The following is a 15,219-nucleotide window of genomic DNA, read 5'->3' on the forward strand; positions in this document are numbered from 1 at the left end:
CCCATGGAAAAGGCTGAGACCCCACCTGCAGCCTGTGGAGGGGCTCCACACTGGATGGAGCAGGTGGAGACATAGAGGAGATGCTGTGACCCTACGTTGGAACAGGCTGTTGCCAGCTCTTGCAGCCATGGAGAGAAACAGAGACACAGAGATGAGTGAGAGAGAGATTTGCACCAGAACAGGTTTGCCTGGGGGAGGCTGGTGACCCCACAGAGGACTGGGACTGAGAGACATTGTGATTTATGACTGCCCGCCATAGCAGTGACCCACGCCAAGGCAGTTGGTGACTAGATAAAGCCCTGGGGAAAGGATTCAAGTTGGAGAAGTTTTTGGAGGACTATCTCCTGTGGTTGAGACCCCACGGTGAAGCAGTGGGAGGGTATGGAATGAATGCACCCCACCCCAGCCGAGAGGGAAACCAACTTGCAAGGGACTGACCGAAGCCCCCATCTCCCAGTCCCTGTCCCCCTGTGCTGTGAGCAGGGGGAAGAAGGGAGTGAGATCATGACTAGAGTGAAGTCTGCTAAGAAGGGAGCAGGGAGGGAGGTTAGAGACGTCTTAAGATCTGGAAAAAGAAAACAGCTCATGAAAAAGTAACAGAGAACCCCATTTTTTCCCAGTCCCTGTACTGCGAGCAGGGGGAAGCAGGGAGCAAGATCATGGCTAAAGGGAAGTCTGCTTAGAATGGAGGGGTGGGGGGAAGGTGCTACTGAGAACCCCATTTTCCCCAGTCCCTGCCTCCCGCTGTACTGCGAACAGGGGGGAAGAAGGCAGCATAATCCTGACTAAAGTCTGCTAAGAAGGGAATGGTGGGGGGAAAGTGTTTTAAGATCTGGTTATGTTTGTTTTAAGATCTGGTCGTGCTCTTAACTCTGGTTTCTTCACTGTTCTTTGTAGTGTAGTGTAGTGTTACAAAGTAGAGTAGTTTCTCTCTTCTTCACTTTGTGTTGAGTCTGTTTCGCCCACATCGTTGATGACAGAGTGATCTTTCCCTGTCCTTATTTTAACTCCTGAGCCTCTTAATATATATTTTCTTCCCTGTCTAACTAAGAAGGGGAGTAATAGACTGACTTCGGTGGGCATCTGGCCTCCAGCCAGGGCTAAACCACAACAGTTACTTTTGCTTATGACCTCGTTTACAAATAGATCCTGACTGCTGGAGAGATCTTTGTGGCAAAAACCAGTCCATTGTGCCGCTCCACTAGCTGGCCCCACGTCATCACACAGCTCATTCTGCACGCACGCTGTGGCAGCACGAGCTGCACACAACAAGCTGCGGCCAAACCCTGCATCAGGCTGATCCATCAGCTGAGAATGATGTCATGACTAAAGGTAACGAGTGATTTTTTAAAAAAAAAATGCTATTCTGTCCTTTCAATGCGAAGGATGTTGAGTGCAGATTAAAGGCCCAGGGAAAAGAGCATGTGGAAATTACTACTTTCAAATTAAGCTTTAAGAAGTATGGTATGTCAGGTCAGGGGGTTCAGATAATGCCCATCTGTGAGCAGTGAAAGAGCTGGCGCTGGAAAGGTCTCGTGAGCGATCAAAGTCGGATGGGAATGTTAAGAAAAAGATAAGGCCTCGGAAGAAAAGCTAAATTAGTTTTTCACATCCATGTTCAATATGGACAATCTTATGAAATGACTCACTGGAAACTTTTCACTGGAGGTGAAACTGGGAGGTCTGTCTCAAATCAAAACTAAAAGGGATGCCCAAAATGGTTGCAGGCATCAGGGAGACTGCTCACGTTGCACTAGACATCCAGTGTAAAGGCATACCACCTGGCAAAGCAGACCAAAAGACCACTGAAATTAAGACTGAGGTGGATAAAGAGAGAATAACAAGCATAGGAAAGCAGTCTTTAAAAAGTTGAAGTGATTTCTAAACCAGTAAACCAGGAGAAAGACCTGCACCCCAAACGCCAGACACAGCAACGCGTAACAGAGCATTAGAGCAACTTGAGGAAACAGGGATTAACAACAACTTTCAAACACACCAGAACCAGGAGGCTGGCCAAGCTGTCCTCAGAACAATGGATGCTCAAGATGTAGCAGCAGTGCCTAGCGAAGATTTCAGGAAAAGAAAGCGTGTGTCTCTTTTTTTTAACCTTGTCGAGGAGCTTCAGGAAGTTTTCATGACAGAACTTTTTAATGGGAGAGGCATGGCAGAGCATCTGTCTCAAATCCAAGTGTAAAAGGATTTGAAACAAGATGACGAGACAGATGGTATTCATCCAAGAGTTCTAAGGAAACCCAGGGATGAAATGGCTGAACTATGAACTGTACCTCACATTTTTTTCACTCAAACCTTCCTTACTGCTAGAGGAACGGAAGGTCACAAATATGATGCTGGTTTTTAGAAAGCATCCTATGGAGATAGAGGGAACTTCTGACCAGTAATGCCTGTATGGCAAGGTTGGTAGTAGCCGTAACGCAGCTCAGAGCTGCCGGACAAATGACAGGACTTGTAATACCACAAGAAATCTGGCTCCACAGACCTGTATGTATCAGGGATCACAAAGATAAAGGAGTTCAGGTGGTTCTGGTCTACTTGGTCTGGCCTACTTCTTGTAAAGGAAGTAAGTCCTCTTTGAAGGCCTTGTGTGAATAAATATCTGATTAACAGCACAGGAACAAAATTTTGATTAGTCACCCGTTTCCTCAGTGGAGGAACATCATCTGTTGAAACCCATGGCTTATTTCTGGAGATGGGATTAATGGCTAGTGCTTGTTTCACATGTAACATCAGTAAATGGTGCTGCAAGGAAGAGGACAGCCAATGGTGAAGGCCTGCAAATGCAGCCTGCGGCCTGAGCTAGCAGAACAATCACAGAATCACTAGGTTGGAAAAAACCTTTGAGTGTGAGAGTCCAACCATACCCGTCCTCTATTAAACCATATCCCTAAGCACCTTGTCTGCCCATCATTTAAATACAGCCAGGGTTGGTGACTCACCCACCTCCCTGGGAAGCCTGTTCCAATGCCCAACAACCCTTTTGGTGAAGAACTTTTTCCTGATGTCTACTCCGAACCTGCACTGACACAGCTTGAGTCCATTCCTCCTTGTCCTATCACCTGTTGCTTGGGTGAGGAGACCAACACCCACCTCTCTACAACCTCCTTTCAGCTAATTGTAGGCAGTGATAAGGTCTCCCCTCACCCTCCTCCAGGGATAAAACCAGGAGGTGAAATACAGCATTAATACGAAGTGTCTTATGTGTTAGTGTGTGACCCCCAACATATGCCAAGGGGAAAGTAAAAGCAGGCCTAACGCTGATGTCATGGGTGACGAGGGTGGACAAAAAACTCCATTACATGAGTCTGGAGGAGATGCCAGAGCTGTAATAGGTAACTGCAAAGGTGTGATAGATGGTTGCTAGGTAAGCAAACAGCACGTTAGGCCTGGAGCATCTCCCCTAAGAGGAAAGGCTGAATGAACTGGGGCTGTTCAGCCTTGAGAAAAGACGACTAAGGGGGGACCTTATTAATGTTTATAAATATCTTAAGTATGGGATGCAGGGGGAAATGGCCAGCCCCTTTTCAGTGGTCTGTGGAGACAGGACAAGGGACAATGACTGCAAGTTGGAGCACAGAAAGTTCCGCACCAACATGCGGAAGAACGTTTACACAGTGAGGGTGACAGAGCACTGGAATGGGCTGCCCAGGGAGGTGGTGGAGTCTCCATCTCTGGAGATATTCAAGACCCGTCTGGATGCCTTATCTATGCAATATGAGCTAGGGAGCAGCTCTGGCAGGGGGGTTGGACCCGATGATCTCTTGATTATTAGATAAAAGAGTGAAGAGCAAACCAAATATTTAGCATGTCCTTACTATCTTCCTAAAGAAACATAAACTTTCCTTTGTCTTAGATCAGCTTAAAGCCTATTCACAAAGTTGGTCTTATTTTTCCCCAAGAAAAAATAATTGTCCCAAGAGCTGTGAATAGGCCTCTTTTAGGTTTTTTGAGGTTTTTTTTTTTGGGTGTGTTTTCAAAAGTAAAACCTTGATTACAAGACCTGCAACCCAGGGCACTGACTGCAGTATAAAGGCTCTAGAACCCAACGTAATAAAAAAGAAATTGCTAATGGGTGTGGAGAGAAAAATCAGAAAAAACAGAACCAGACTTTTATCTTCGATTAGCTAATGATCCATTGAACTGTTTCGTAGCTGTGAGACATGGGCATCTTGTATGTACACTGTACGCCACCGCTTGTACTGCTCAGGGATAGACTCTTTACAGTGGTGGTGGCTCTCTCTGATCCTGTTTCACTGTACCATCCTTAGCATGCAATTTATTCTTCTGTTTGCTTTCTCATTTTGACTTGCAATTCTTTCCACATCTTGAAACACACAAGTGTTTTGCCAGCACCCCCTGCACTTCCAAAACTGCTGGGCCTCTTGCATGAGCCGCATCACAGCCCCGGCTGCTTTTCCTTGATCCCTTTTGAATCCAGTGTCAAGAATCCCATAACGGAGCCCAGATGTCGAGCTTGCTGTCACATTCTCCGGTGCACGCAGCCCTTGAGGGATGCTGAACTCTGCTAACTGTAGGATGTACACAAGACTCAGCCTCACCCAGTCAAAAAGTTGACTGCCTACACAGATTTCTCTTCAGGGCGGTTAAGGAGTCATCACAGCACCAATTAGTGAGTGCACCTGTATGATGCTCTGACTATCCTGGTATCGACTATACCCCCCCTTCTTCCAAGCCTCAGTGCTGGGGAGACTCTTGATGTTGAAGGACTGAATGTGGAATCGACCACCAGCAGATCTGGTGCTCCACCTGTAAGTTGTACAGCCCACACATCTAACGGTGAAGTTTGTACCCGTAAAACAGTTCTTCAGCAGAGCTGAGGGGATGATGTTTGTGTGGAAAAGACCACGTCCTTCTAAAGGGCCTGCTGAAAAACATTATTGTCAGGGCTGCCACCTTGAAGCCAGCTCCTGGCTGGCTGAACCCAGCACTGATCTACTTGTTACCTACTTCTGGAATTAAGGCCTTTATCAAGCTTTCATAATTTGCTGTATCTCCAATTTGTCTCAGCAGAGGAGGGAACTGCAGAGCCAGCGTCTCTTCAGGATCCTTGACACTTTTTGCTCAGAAAGCACATGACTTGTCTATTACTGGCACCAGCAAAATTAGACAAGTATTTGTCCTGGTTTCGGTCAGGATGGAGTTAACTTCTTTTGTAGCAGCGGATGGAATGTTGTGTTTGAGAGTTAAAATGAAAGCAGTGCTGATAACACCCTGATGTTTTTAGTTGCTGCCAGACAGTCAAGGACTTTCTCATTTCTTCATATTTCTCTCTTCATGAGAAAGGAGGGGCGAAGCCAGGACAGGTGACCCCAAACTGGCCAAAGAGAGTATTCCATGCCAATTACATCATGCTCAGTTTAACGGGGGGCTGATGGGAAAAAGAGCAGGGGCGGCTCCGGGACACGCGGTTCTTGGGGGATGGTCGGGTTCTGGGACGGCTCTGGGTGGCACGGCCTGAGCTGTGGGTTCGGTGAGAAACTGCATTGTGTATCAACAGCTTCATATATTTTTGCTCTAAAGTCCTGTTAGCATTGGTATATTTTACCTTTCTGCTATTTTAGTAAACTGTCCTTATCCCAACCCACGGGCTTTTGGTTTCTTGGTTTTGGGGTTGTTATTTGCCCCTTTCTTTTCCCTTCCCTTGCCTCACCTACCTCTCCCGCCCCTCTTCCCCTGCTCTTTTCCTTTAAAGAGCAGGCAGCTGCGCGGATCTCAGCTCGTAGCCGGGGTAAAGCCACGACAGTATTCTTGCCCCATCCTTTCACTCTGCCCTATGTGCCTTGACCACATTGATCCTACTGGCCACCAAGGGAGACAGGCTACTGTGCTAGCTGGACTTTTGGTCTGATCTGGCACATGCTTTTGAAGTTCTTACACTAAACCCAGTTCTTACCATAAGTCAAAATATTTTTTAAACTTTGTCCATCAGAGACAAAGGGTCCTGGTATTTCTGGAGCGCCAACTCCATTCCTCTCACAGCCACCGCAGGGAAGGTAATGGGATACTGTAACAGGGGGAAAGAAAACAAAGGCAGAAGGATGGAATGGTTCCCACCGCCAACTGGGAACCGCCCAGTTCAACAGTACTATATCCCTGCAGTAGCTTTAATATCAGTAGTAGCAGACCCTGCTTTGCTATGTGGTTACAGAATTGTTTTCCTCAGTAACATGCCACACCGTCTTACCTTCACTCTCAGATGGCAGGACAGACAGCTTTCCCTTCCACTGCCAGGTCGATTAGCTCTGCCTTCGGAAGTTCCTTGGCATCTTCAGGACAGGTAGGACTTCAGGGCATTGCTCGGTGCCATTCAAAGAGCAGTACACCTAGAAACACCTCCAGAGTTTGGCATGCTTTTTCTCCTGGTCGGCTTTTCCCAAATGTCCCTTCCTATGAACACCCCTAAGAATCCTCCAGAAGGCTTCTTCTTCCAGTCCTACTTTCACTCATCGTTTCTGCTGCCTCAGAAATACAAATATGAAAGTTCCAACTGTAGCTGCCTGTCGGGCAACCACGATGGCCTCGAGAAACCTGGCAAGAGGGTGCAGCCATCCCACTGGCTCAGACTAGGGCATCCATTGCCAGGTAGGGTGCTTGGGGTCTCCCCAGTGTGCTACAGAACGACATGGGGGTTCCCTAGCCAGGCAAGGTCCCCAGCTGTGTGGAAGCACGGCTTGCAGAAGGTGTGTTTTCACCCCGATATCCCCAGAAATGCAGGCGCCAGCCCCCAGGGCTCCGGCCGCAGCTGCTTCCTCTAAGCGCCACGCCACACCTCTCGGCCAGCCAAACCCAGCGAACACGCACCCACCAGAGAAGATCCAGAGAACTTTATACTTCAAGATCTACCACTGTGTAACATCGGGGCTTGTTGAAATATTCTTGCCTATATGATTTTCCTGGGGAAATCCTGCCACGGATTTCATGGGAAAAGGCCGTATTTCTATTCCTACTCCCACTCCCGCTCCTGTGCCTCCAAGTGATTCAGAAAGCCTATTCCAAGGAGGATTTCCTCCTCTTTGTTGGAAGATCGTGCTTTAACAGTTGTTTGGGCATGCTGCCTCCTTGACCCACACACATTGCCATCACCAGCCCTTTCAAGGAACGCAAAAAAACATCCCTCCATTTGTTATTTTCCCTTCCCCTTTCAGAGGAACCCTGGGATACTCAGCCAGAGGGCTGCTCTTGGCATCACATGCATCTCAGGCCATGTTTTCCCTTTACCAGGACCCATTTTACACAGTAATGGAGAACACTTATGTTTGTTTCTCAGTGTACAAATGAGACTGTGCTCTTACGATTCAAAACCCACAGTTACTCACGGTGACCTGGGTTAGAGAAATGTGCAATCCACACAAACACCTCTTCCCACTTCTGCTCTGCTCCAGACTAGTTATCACAGCCGAGGGAGCGGCACAGCATGCACTGAACACGTACCTGCAGCAGCAGCGGGAGGGGAGATGCGCAGAGGTTCCCGTAGTGAAAGGAAGGGCCAAAGGGGCTTTGGTCTCCAGGGGTCACCCACGATTTATCTGCTTGTTTTTAAACACTGAAGGGAAGCAAACTCACATTTCTGATTATCTGTCACTAGACTTGTTCTACGTAGAGAACCTTTCTGTACAGTGCCAGCCAAGCTACGCTCCTTGCTATTTCAACACTACGTATCTTACAAGCCACCTCTGAACTCCTGTAAAGTCAGCAACCATAGAACTAAATGCTGGCAAACGCTTCCTATGTTCCCAGAAAGTAAATGCTACCCTGGAAGGTAAGCACTGACATTCCTCAGATGTAAGCAAGGCAAGGTTTCAGAATGCAGCAGGACCTAGCATTCCCATGCCTTTTATAGCAAAGAAAGGAACACCCAGAAACACTGCTAATTTGTTTTCCCTGAGCTATTTCTTGTCACCTATTACAACTGATGGATCTAAGCTCAGCAGCAAAGAAATAACAGAAAGTGCTTTTAGGGAAAAACCCACTTTGTGTTCAATGGTGTAGAAAATTTCTTCTGTGTGTTGTGAAACTCCCCTCCTCATTCTTAGGCCTCCATGGATCTTGTGCAATTTCACCTTTTTTAACCTAAAGGGAAAAAATCATGCTCAGTATACAGAAAAATCTAGCAAGGCATCTTTTGTGTTTTTACTGGTGTGCGTTTCATTTTCTTCTGAAAAGTCCCACAGGTGAGAGGTAAGCACAGAATTTTTGTGTCTCTGGTATAGTACAATACATAGATATTGGACTTTTTGGTCTAGTTTCAGAGAAGTAAGTTGATCCTGACTGTTGGCTTTAGGGACTGCAGTTTAGAAGGAGATGGTATGGAAAAAGCAGATAGTAGTGAAGGAGATCAACTGGCATTAGGGAAGGAGAATGGCTTGCTTCTAAGATGCCATCAATGGGGACAGTATCTTCAGCATGCCCAAAGTATGCTGCTGTTGGTTCTCCTAGCACCAGGACCTTTGCTGATGAAGAAAGATGTCCCCTCCTTATGATCAGTCCCTGTTTCCATGCATAAAAGGGCATTTCCCTACAGGAACCAGCCACTGCTGTAGTCCCACTGCTTGGCTGAAAAGAGCCTTCCGAAATCCAAATGCACCGACAGACACGGCTGGTAAACAAGAATCCCACCTCCACAACAAAGTGCCTTAGCCTTCAGCTTTTAGGTCTGCTCTTAGGCCAGACTCCTGTGCCTTCCAGGACCTGATTTCGCTGTGTACTCTTTTGATAAGAAATTTTCCCAGGGTAAAAACAATAGCAAAAAAGTTTGATTGAAACAAGTTTGTCAGTGGGAACTTACGTGGACTAAGATAAAATATAGTCAAAACACAGCCAACTAGTCCCGACCTTTGGTTCTACTTCAGCAAGCATTCCCCCAAAGCTCATGTTTGATAAGCACATTAAATCTACCTAATTAGATCAGGGCAGGTGATACAAAAACCCAAATGTGTCCACGTGGCAGCTCTCAGTGGGAATTAAATTCTTCTCTTGACTGGAAGAAATAAAACCCCACCCCAACTCCCCACAGCTACGACAAAAGGTACCTAGATAAAAACCACTTTTAAAATCTGTAACACTGAAGTTGTCTAGATTTTGAGATACAGGGTTTCTATAAAGATAATCATGTATTTTTACTCTGTAAAGTATAGTAAACCCAAAAATTCAAATATTTTATTTACTTCACCTAGAAAACAAGCAACCCATTAAGTAAGATATACATAGGTTTCCCAGATTTATCCCTAATAAATTCTTTTAAAGATTTATACAATTTCTACAGAAACATACAGTGTATCAAAATCTGCATAAATCAAAATTTATAAAATATGTAGAAATGCATAGTGATATTATCATCAACTTACAAAGCAAGAATATGGGAATTATTATTATCATCTTTTTTTTCCAAGCCAGCTATAGTAGGAAAAAATTCATTACAGCAACAGCTTCTTACTACCTCATGTTTTGTAAGGTTTCAGTCTCACATACAGATTCATATTCACGTACAGCATCAGCTCTCAATGAATTGCACAAAATACCCACTTACAACGCCCGCCCGCACGATTCGTGTGCCACCATTCTTTCTCTTATGCATAGTCATATGATTAAATTAATCTACCCAATACACAAAAATGGAGTCAGTTTTCATACACACAAGGAACAAGTACCGGCACGCACCCTTAGTCTCATTTCCACCACCCTCCCCACCCCCCCACCAGTTTCTCCCTCCTTTATTTTCTGTTTATCATAGCTCTGAAAGGATAGATGAGAAGTTTAAAGAAACTAGGAAAGACCCCAAACTAATAGATCAGTGCAGACAGCCCTATGAAGATCAAACTCTGTCACCAAACATGATACATAACCCTCGCTAACTTCAATGGAAGCCACATGCAATGCTACTCTAGGTTTCAGGGAAGTATTTAGTCATATTTAATCATGTGACATGTTATAGGCGTAACTCTTAGGAGATCAGTACACCGATGTCAACATTTAACAGTCACAAAACATGGAATAAGGAAGGGAAGATATGTCATTTCTCCTCCACCTCTGTTCATCCAGAGTTAAAGATTTATACTCACAAGGGAGTTGGCATAAACTCTTGGCCAGAACATTCTGAGAGACAACTTCTTGACATCCTAGTCTGTACACTACAGCACCAAGCGGTTCTATTCTGTGTTCATAATCCCTCAGGAAAAGTTTCCAATGACAAAAATGAGAAGAAAATTAGTATGAATAAATGTGGTTTCAGGATTTCCATTTCTCTTTTCAAATCGAAATCTGGCATCGGAACTAGTTGACAGATGTCCTCGTAAAGAATTATGCAGATGTGCTAAGGAGCTGGATGGTTTTTGCCTAAGGAGAAGTTTTATTTCACCTCTAAGTGATTTATGTTGAAAATAACAATATAAACAAAGCATTGGATTCTTTCTAAGTTTTACAGAATTGTGCAGCTTTATTATTTATTTTTAAAAATGATTTTTATGTAAGGCATGGTTTAAACAAGCAAGTTAGTGCTTATAAATCCTTAACTGGAATCGCGAGGGTGCTCACTTCCATCCAAACGTACCACATTAGCACTGAACTCAACACTAAGCTCTTCCTTGCATGGTGCACAGCTTCCAGTCGTGGTTAGAGCGGCCAAACCAGCGACAGAAATTTGTCTTCAGTAACACAGTAATTACACAGGGTGGTACAGTTGGTCCCTACCCCTGGTGACAGCTCAGAAAAATCCACTGTTATGATTTCCAACAAATGCTTTTCTTGTGAAAGAGAGAAATGAACGAGGCACTAAATGTGTTGAAATTCACCTTCCAGAAAAGCAGCATGACTGTGAGAGAAGGCCACCCTGGCTAATAACCTGTGGCAGTGCTTAGTAAGATGTAGAATTAAATAAAATATACAACAGGTTGATAATCACCAAGTTCTATGAAAATCTGGTTACTCCAACCTTTTCAAGTGTGTGTAAAAAAACTGCCTTCAGACCCCTGAGTGTAATCCCAAAGAAGACGACGACGCTTTTAACTATGTTCCCACAAAACATAGCTAACAGCACATTAATTTACCAACATCATCTGAAAAGAAAAAGATGTAAACATCTACAGAGTTTAAGGTAAAGCAGTTTTGTAAACATTAACTGCGGATGATAATGTTATTGTAGTAATCACAGTTTCTCTATGTCCTTCATCCAAGCCAGGAGGCTGGCGGCTGTACAAAGTTAATTGCAGCAGTTTTCAGGCTATTTTCAGTCCTGTACAAATTGACGTGTCAGTAGGTAGGTTCTGTCTGTCTACACATTAAGGATGTTGTTCATTTCCCATTTTTGCGTTGCTTTACTGGAGTCACACTCTGAGATGAAAACTTGATGGAGGACTTCGGAGCGATCCAAACACTTGCCTGACGGAATGTGAGTAAATCTGTGCAGGTTCTGGAAAACACAACCATCAGGAACATGTGTTGTTTTGTGTTTTTTAACATGTTACCAGCAACTGCAATACAGCTATTTCCAAAACCAGGTTTCAGGGTTCCAGAATGGACCAATTCCACGCTCATTTTACTCTGTTGTACGCAGGTCTGCTTGAAAGGCCCGGCACTTCTCTTGGGCAGCTGACTGAAAAGAAAATGAGCCCAGCCCTCCCTAAAAAGCTTCCAGCCTTTTCATCCATCCTGTAAACAAACCCAAAGACTACAGAGGACAGCTCTACCAGCGAGAGCTGACTTCACCAGGCAGATCCTTCTGCAGTTAGCCCTCGCATAACGCAACTGTCCAACACCAGCGTTAACCATGCTGAGGGGAATGAAATAAAAAGTGTTAACTTTGCTCCCTGTTTGGCTGGTAGAAGGAAGACAAGAGGGTATGAGTGCAACAGGAGGCTGCCTAAGTAACTGCAAACTGGGGATCCGCTGCCCTGCCCCATGTGCCCAGCTCCCTCCTGCATGTACACGATTCAGTTCAGCTTGATACCAGCTCCAGCCATGTGGCCAGGCATGGGGGTCCTCTACTTGGGAGAGGCAAAGAGATGTCTGAACTGAAGCAACAAGCAGACCACCACCAGCCCTGTCCTATGGACAGCGAAGCCCAGCTACTGCCCAATGCTGAAGCGGCTCAGCTGTTATGCTCACCAAACTGGCACCCAAACATTTTAATTCCAGAAACAACCAACCAACCAGATAAGATCTGGCAGCTCTCATTTATAAGAGGCCACATTTTTCTGCAGTTGGTAAGCGTTTTGTTCCTTACACCCTCCTCATTAGCAGATACAGTCATACCCTCTGTACCCCACAGCAAAGTGTGCCAAAGTTCTAGTATTTCCCTGGTTACATGCCCTTGGGTGGTCCTTTTGCTCTCATCCCAAACCCCCTTTTTTTTTTCCTTCTGGAAAAGCAGTGTTTTGTTCCACAAGTAACATGCTGGGACACACTAGAATGACTGGAGACTTAACAAGTGCTGTATGTTATTCCAATATTCAAGCAAAAGCCAATGGGCACCAAAACACTGCTTACTGATTTTCAGATCTCAGGTTTAAAGAATTCTGTCTGCCTATATGGCATAAGACAGCTGGGTGGAAATGGTGTTGTGGTGCCTGATAGTTCCCAGCTCTGTGCAAGTATCAGGAAAAGCGGAGCAGCTTGAAGGACAGCAAACAGATTTTGCTGCACTCAACAGTACCTGCATCTTTCTGACAAAGAGAGTCCAGATAACCAGCTGATGAATTAATAAACATGCAATATGTTAGACAAACTAGAGGAAAGTCGACACAGAATAGTTTCTTAAGACACATGACCAATTTACATGTGGCCGTATCCAAGGATAACATCACCCTTAGACTATTCGGGCTCATTTTTTAGGAGGCAAACAAAAATACAACCTCAAACGGTTGTAGGATTAATAGAAGACTTACAGATGTAGCGACTAAATGGGCTGCAGCAGCCCTCACGTGCATCAGCACACATTCCAAGCCTTTATTAAAAACGCAGAGGTTTTGCAATAGCATCATAATGGTGCCACACCCAGAATTCGCAACAGAGCATGTTATTAGAGAACGGCAGTGAACAGGGGAGAGAAATGCTGCAGGCAGCACCGAAAGACAGAGAGTAACACTATGCTTACCTATTCCCATACAGGCTTAAAAAGATCTTGTCTCAAAAAGGAGCAACACTTCAAACTCCTGAAATTAGGCCAAATATTGACCATAGCTGCTAAATGCACTCCAGCATTTGAGTAATCTTCTCACAAAGCATACAAGCAGGGAGGGTGATGGCACTAGAAACTTTAAGAAACTCTGCCACTTGGAGCAGACATCCTCTTTCGAGACAAGCTCTAAACTCACAACAAGCGCTAGCACAGCTGTGAAATCACATGCAGCCTCAGATTTCCCTTTAAGATTTTGCTGGAGAAGACAGTAACTAGAACTGCTAGTAAAAGCATATTTCCCTAGAGGAAGTTTTCCTGGCAAGCATGGATTGCTCAGAACAGGCAATTAACAACTTACTTGATTCGGTACAGTTAACCTTTCTGAGGAGCTTTGTTTTCTGATATACATAAAATAATTTGCATCCTGTTTTTTTGCACCTTTTAAAAATTATACTTTATTTTCCACTATTAACCTGTTGCGTACCTTGAAGTATTGCCAGTCCTTGTATTCGTTCTGATTGCAGTGTGTAATCATAATTTTGGATCCATCCGGTCCCTTCGTTAAGCACTGATCATACTGCATGAGTTGGTTAGCTTCATTGATTCGGAAAAGCTAGCACAAAAAAAATAGGCCACCTTTTCAACAGTTGACTCCAAGTAACAGGAACAATAAAAATACCAACAAACCCACATCATTCAGAACATTCTCTGGTTGTTATTACGCCTGTTTTTTCAGCAGAGATCTTCATTTCACACGATCTAACGCGATTTTACTATCGCAGCACTGGATTTCATGGCTAACGCTCCTGTAAGATTTAAAAGGCTGAGAAACCTACCTACCCAGACAGAAATGATAAAAATAAAGAGATTCCTATTTGGGAGGCTTCTGGAAAGCATTTGATTAAAAGCCTTTATATGTTTTGGTGGCCAAACAATTCACTGTCTTACTAAAGGTCTGGCAACAACTCCTTGGTGCAAACTTTAATGTTTTACTCACGGAGGAAATCAAATTAATGCATCCACACAGAAAAAGATTATTCTCACTTCTTTTTATGAAACAGTTGTTAGAGGGTTTTTGCGGGTAACAAACAGAAGAGGAGCTTAGGGAGCTTTTTAATTAAATACCAAAAGAGACTTTTCAGAGGCTGCTAAGAGTTAATCCAAATATGATTTTTAAAAGCATCATCTCACATTTGATGTCACTGACAAAACTCGCCTGGTTCAAGTCGACATTGCCATAAATAAGGCCGAATTTCTGAAAAGTTTCTCTTTTCTCCATTGGAAAAAAGGCAGAACAGCATGTCTGTGTGGTACCATGGGTAGGTCTGTGAAAGTACAGGTCAAACGTGCTAGCCATTTGGGTTGCAACCATCTATTAGTAATTATCTCCTGCCAACGAATTTGTAAACAGAGCAGAGAAATTTGTATTCAATTTCTTGTCTCCTGTGGTGGAAGATGAGTTACTGCATAAAAATGTTTTATACTTCCATTAGAGCAAAACAACTTTGCAAAATAATTCAGCCAGAGTGAGTAAGGGGATTGTTTCCTGAAGGATTAATTATTAAGTGAAGATAAATGATGAATTAGCAGCAATGATAGGAGCTGCAGTTGCTCTAATGCAGTGATACAGTTGCTTTAAAACAGAGTTCTTACTCCCTCCTGTACCAGCCTCACTGCAGAAAGGATTAAGAACCTGCCTTCAATTTCATACTGTTTGTGTTTGAAATTATATCATCACATACCCATATTTTAGCAATGTCAGTAAGCTTAAGGAAAATCCCTAACTCCATCTTTGTAGCTATTGCCTTAGTGACTTTTTATGGACTGGCTTAACAGAAAACTGGCCTGTTATCATCTGCAGCGAGCGATTCTCCTTCTGACTTGCCTCCAAGCTCCTTACCTGATTCCCTCCCATTCTGTGGCACGGCCCGAGCTCAACGAAGCCGCCGTTGGTGTGCCCCATGCTGTCGATGCAGTAAGCGGTTTCAAAGCCTCTAATCTGGAAAAGAGGGTTTGCACTCTAAGTTAGTCTCAACAATAAAAAACAAGCGCAAAGGAGTTAAGAAAAGTCC

General features: G+C 44.3%; 1 protein-coding gene across 2 annotated transcripts in view; it reads right to left on the reverse strand.

The window, feature by feature from the left end:
- Positions 1-11,187: 11,187 nt before the first annotated feature.
- GALNT7 (polypeptide N-acetylgalactosaminyltransferase 7) overlaps positions 11,188-15,219 on the reverse strand; it is a gene marked incomplete at its 5' end in the record, with an annotated part of 70,382 nt that continues 66,350 nt past the window's right edge. For both annotated transcript variants that reach the window (XM_084263983.1, XM_084263984.1), the window contains 3 exons: positions 11,188-11,440; positions 13,632-13,760; positions 15,048-15,146. In XM_084263983.1, coding sequence (XP_084120109.1) covers positions 11,303-11,440; positions 13,632-13,760; positions 15,048-15,146 — 366 coding nt within the window. In that variant the 3' untranslated portion in view covers positions 11,188-11,302. The remainder of the gene's footprint in view (positions 11,441-13,631; positions 13,761-15,047; positions 15,147-15,219) is intronic.

The sequence above is a fragment of the Gallinula chloropus genome (genome assembly GCF_964237585.1).
Source record: "Gallinula chloropus genome assembly, chromosome: 4".
NCBI classification, from domain to species: domain Eukaryota; kingdom Metazoa; phylum Chordata; class Aves; order Gruiformes; family Rallidae; genus Gallinula; species Gallinula chloropus.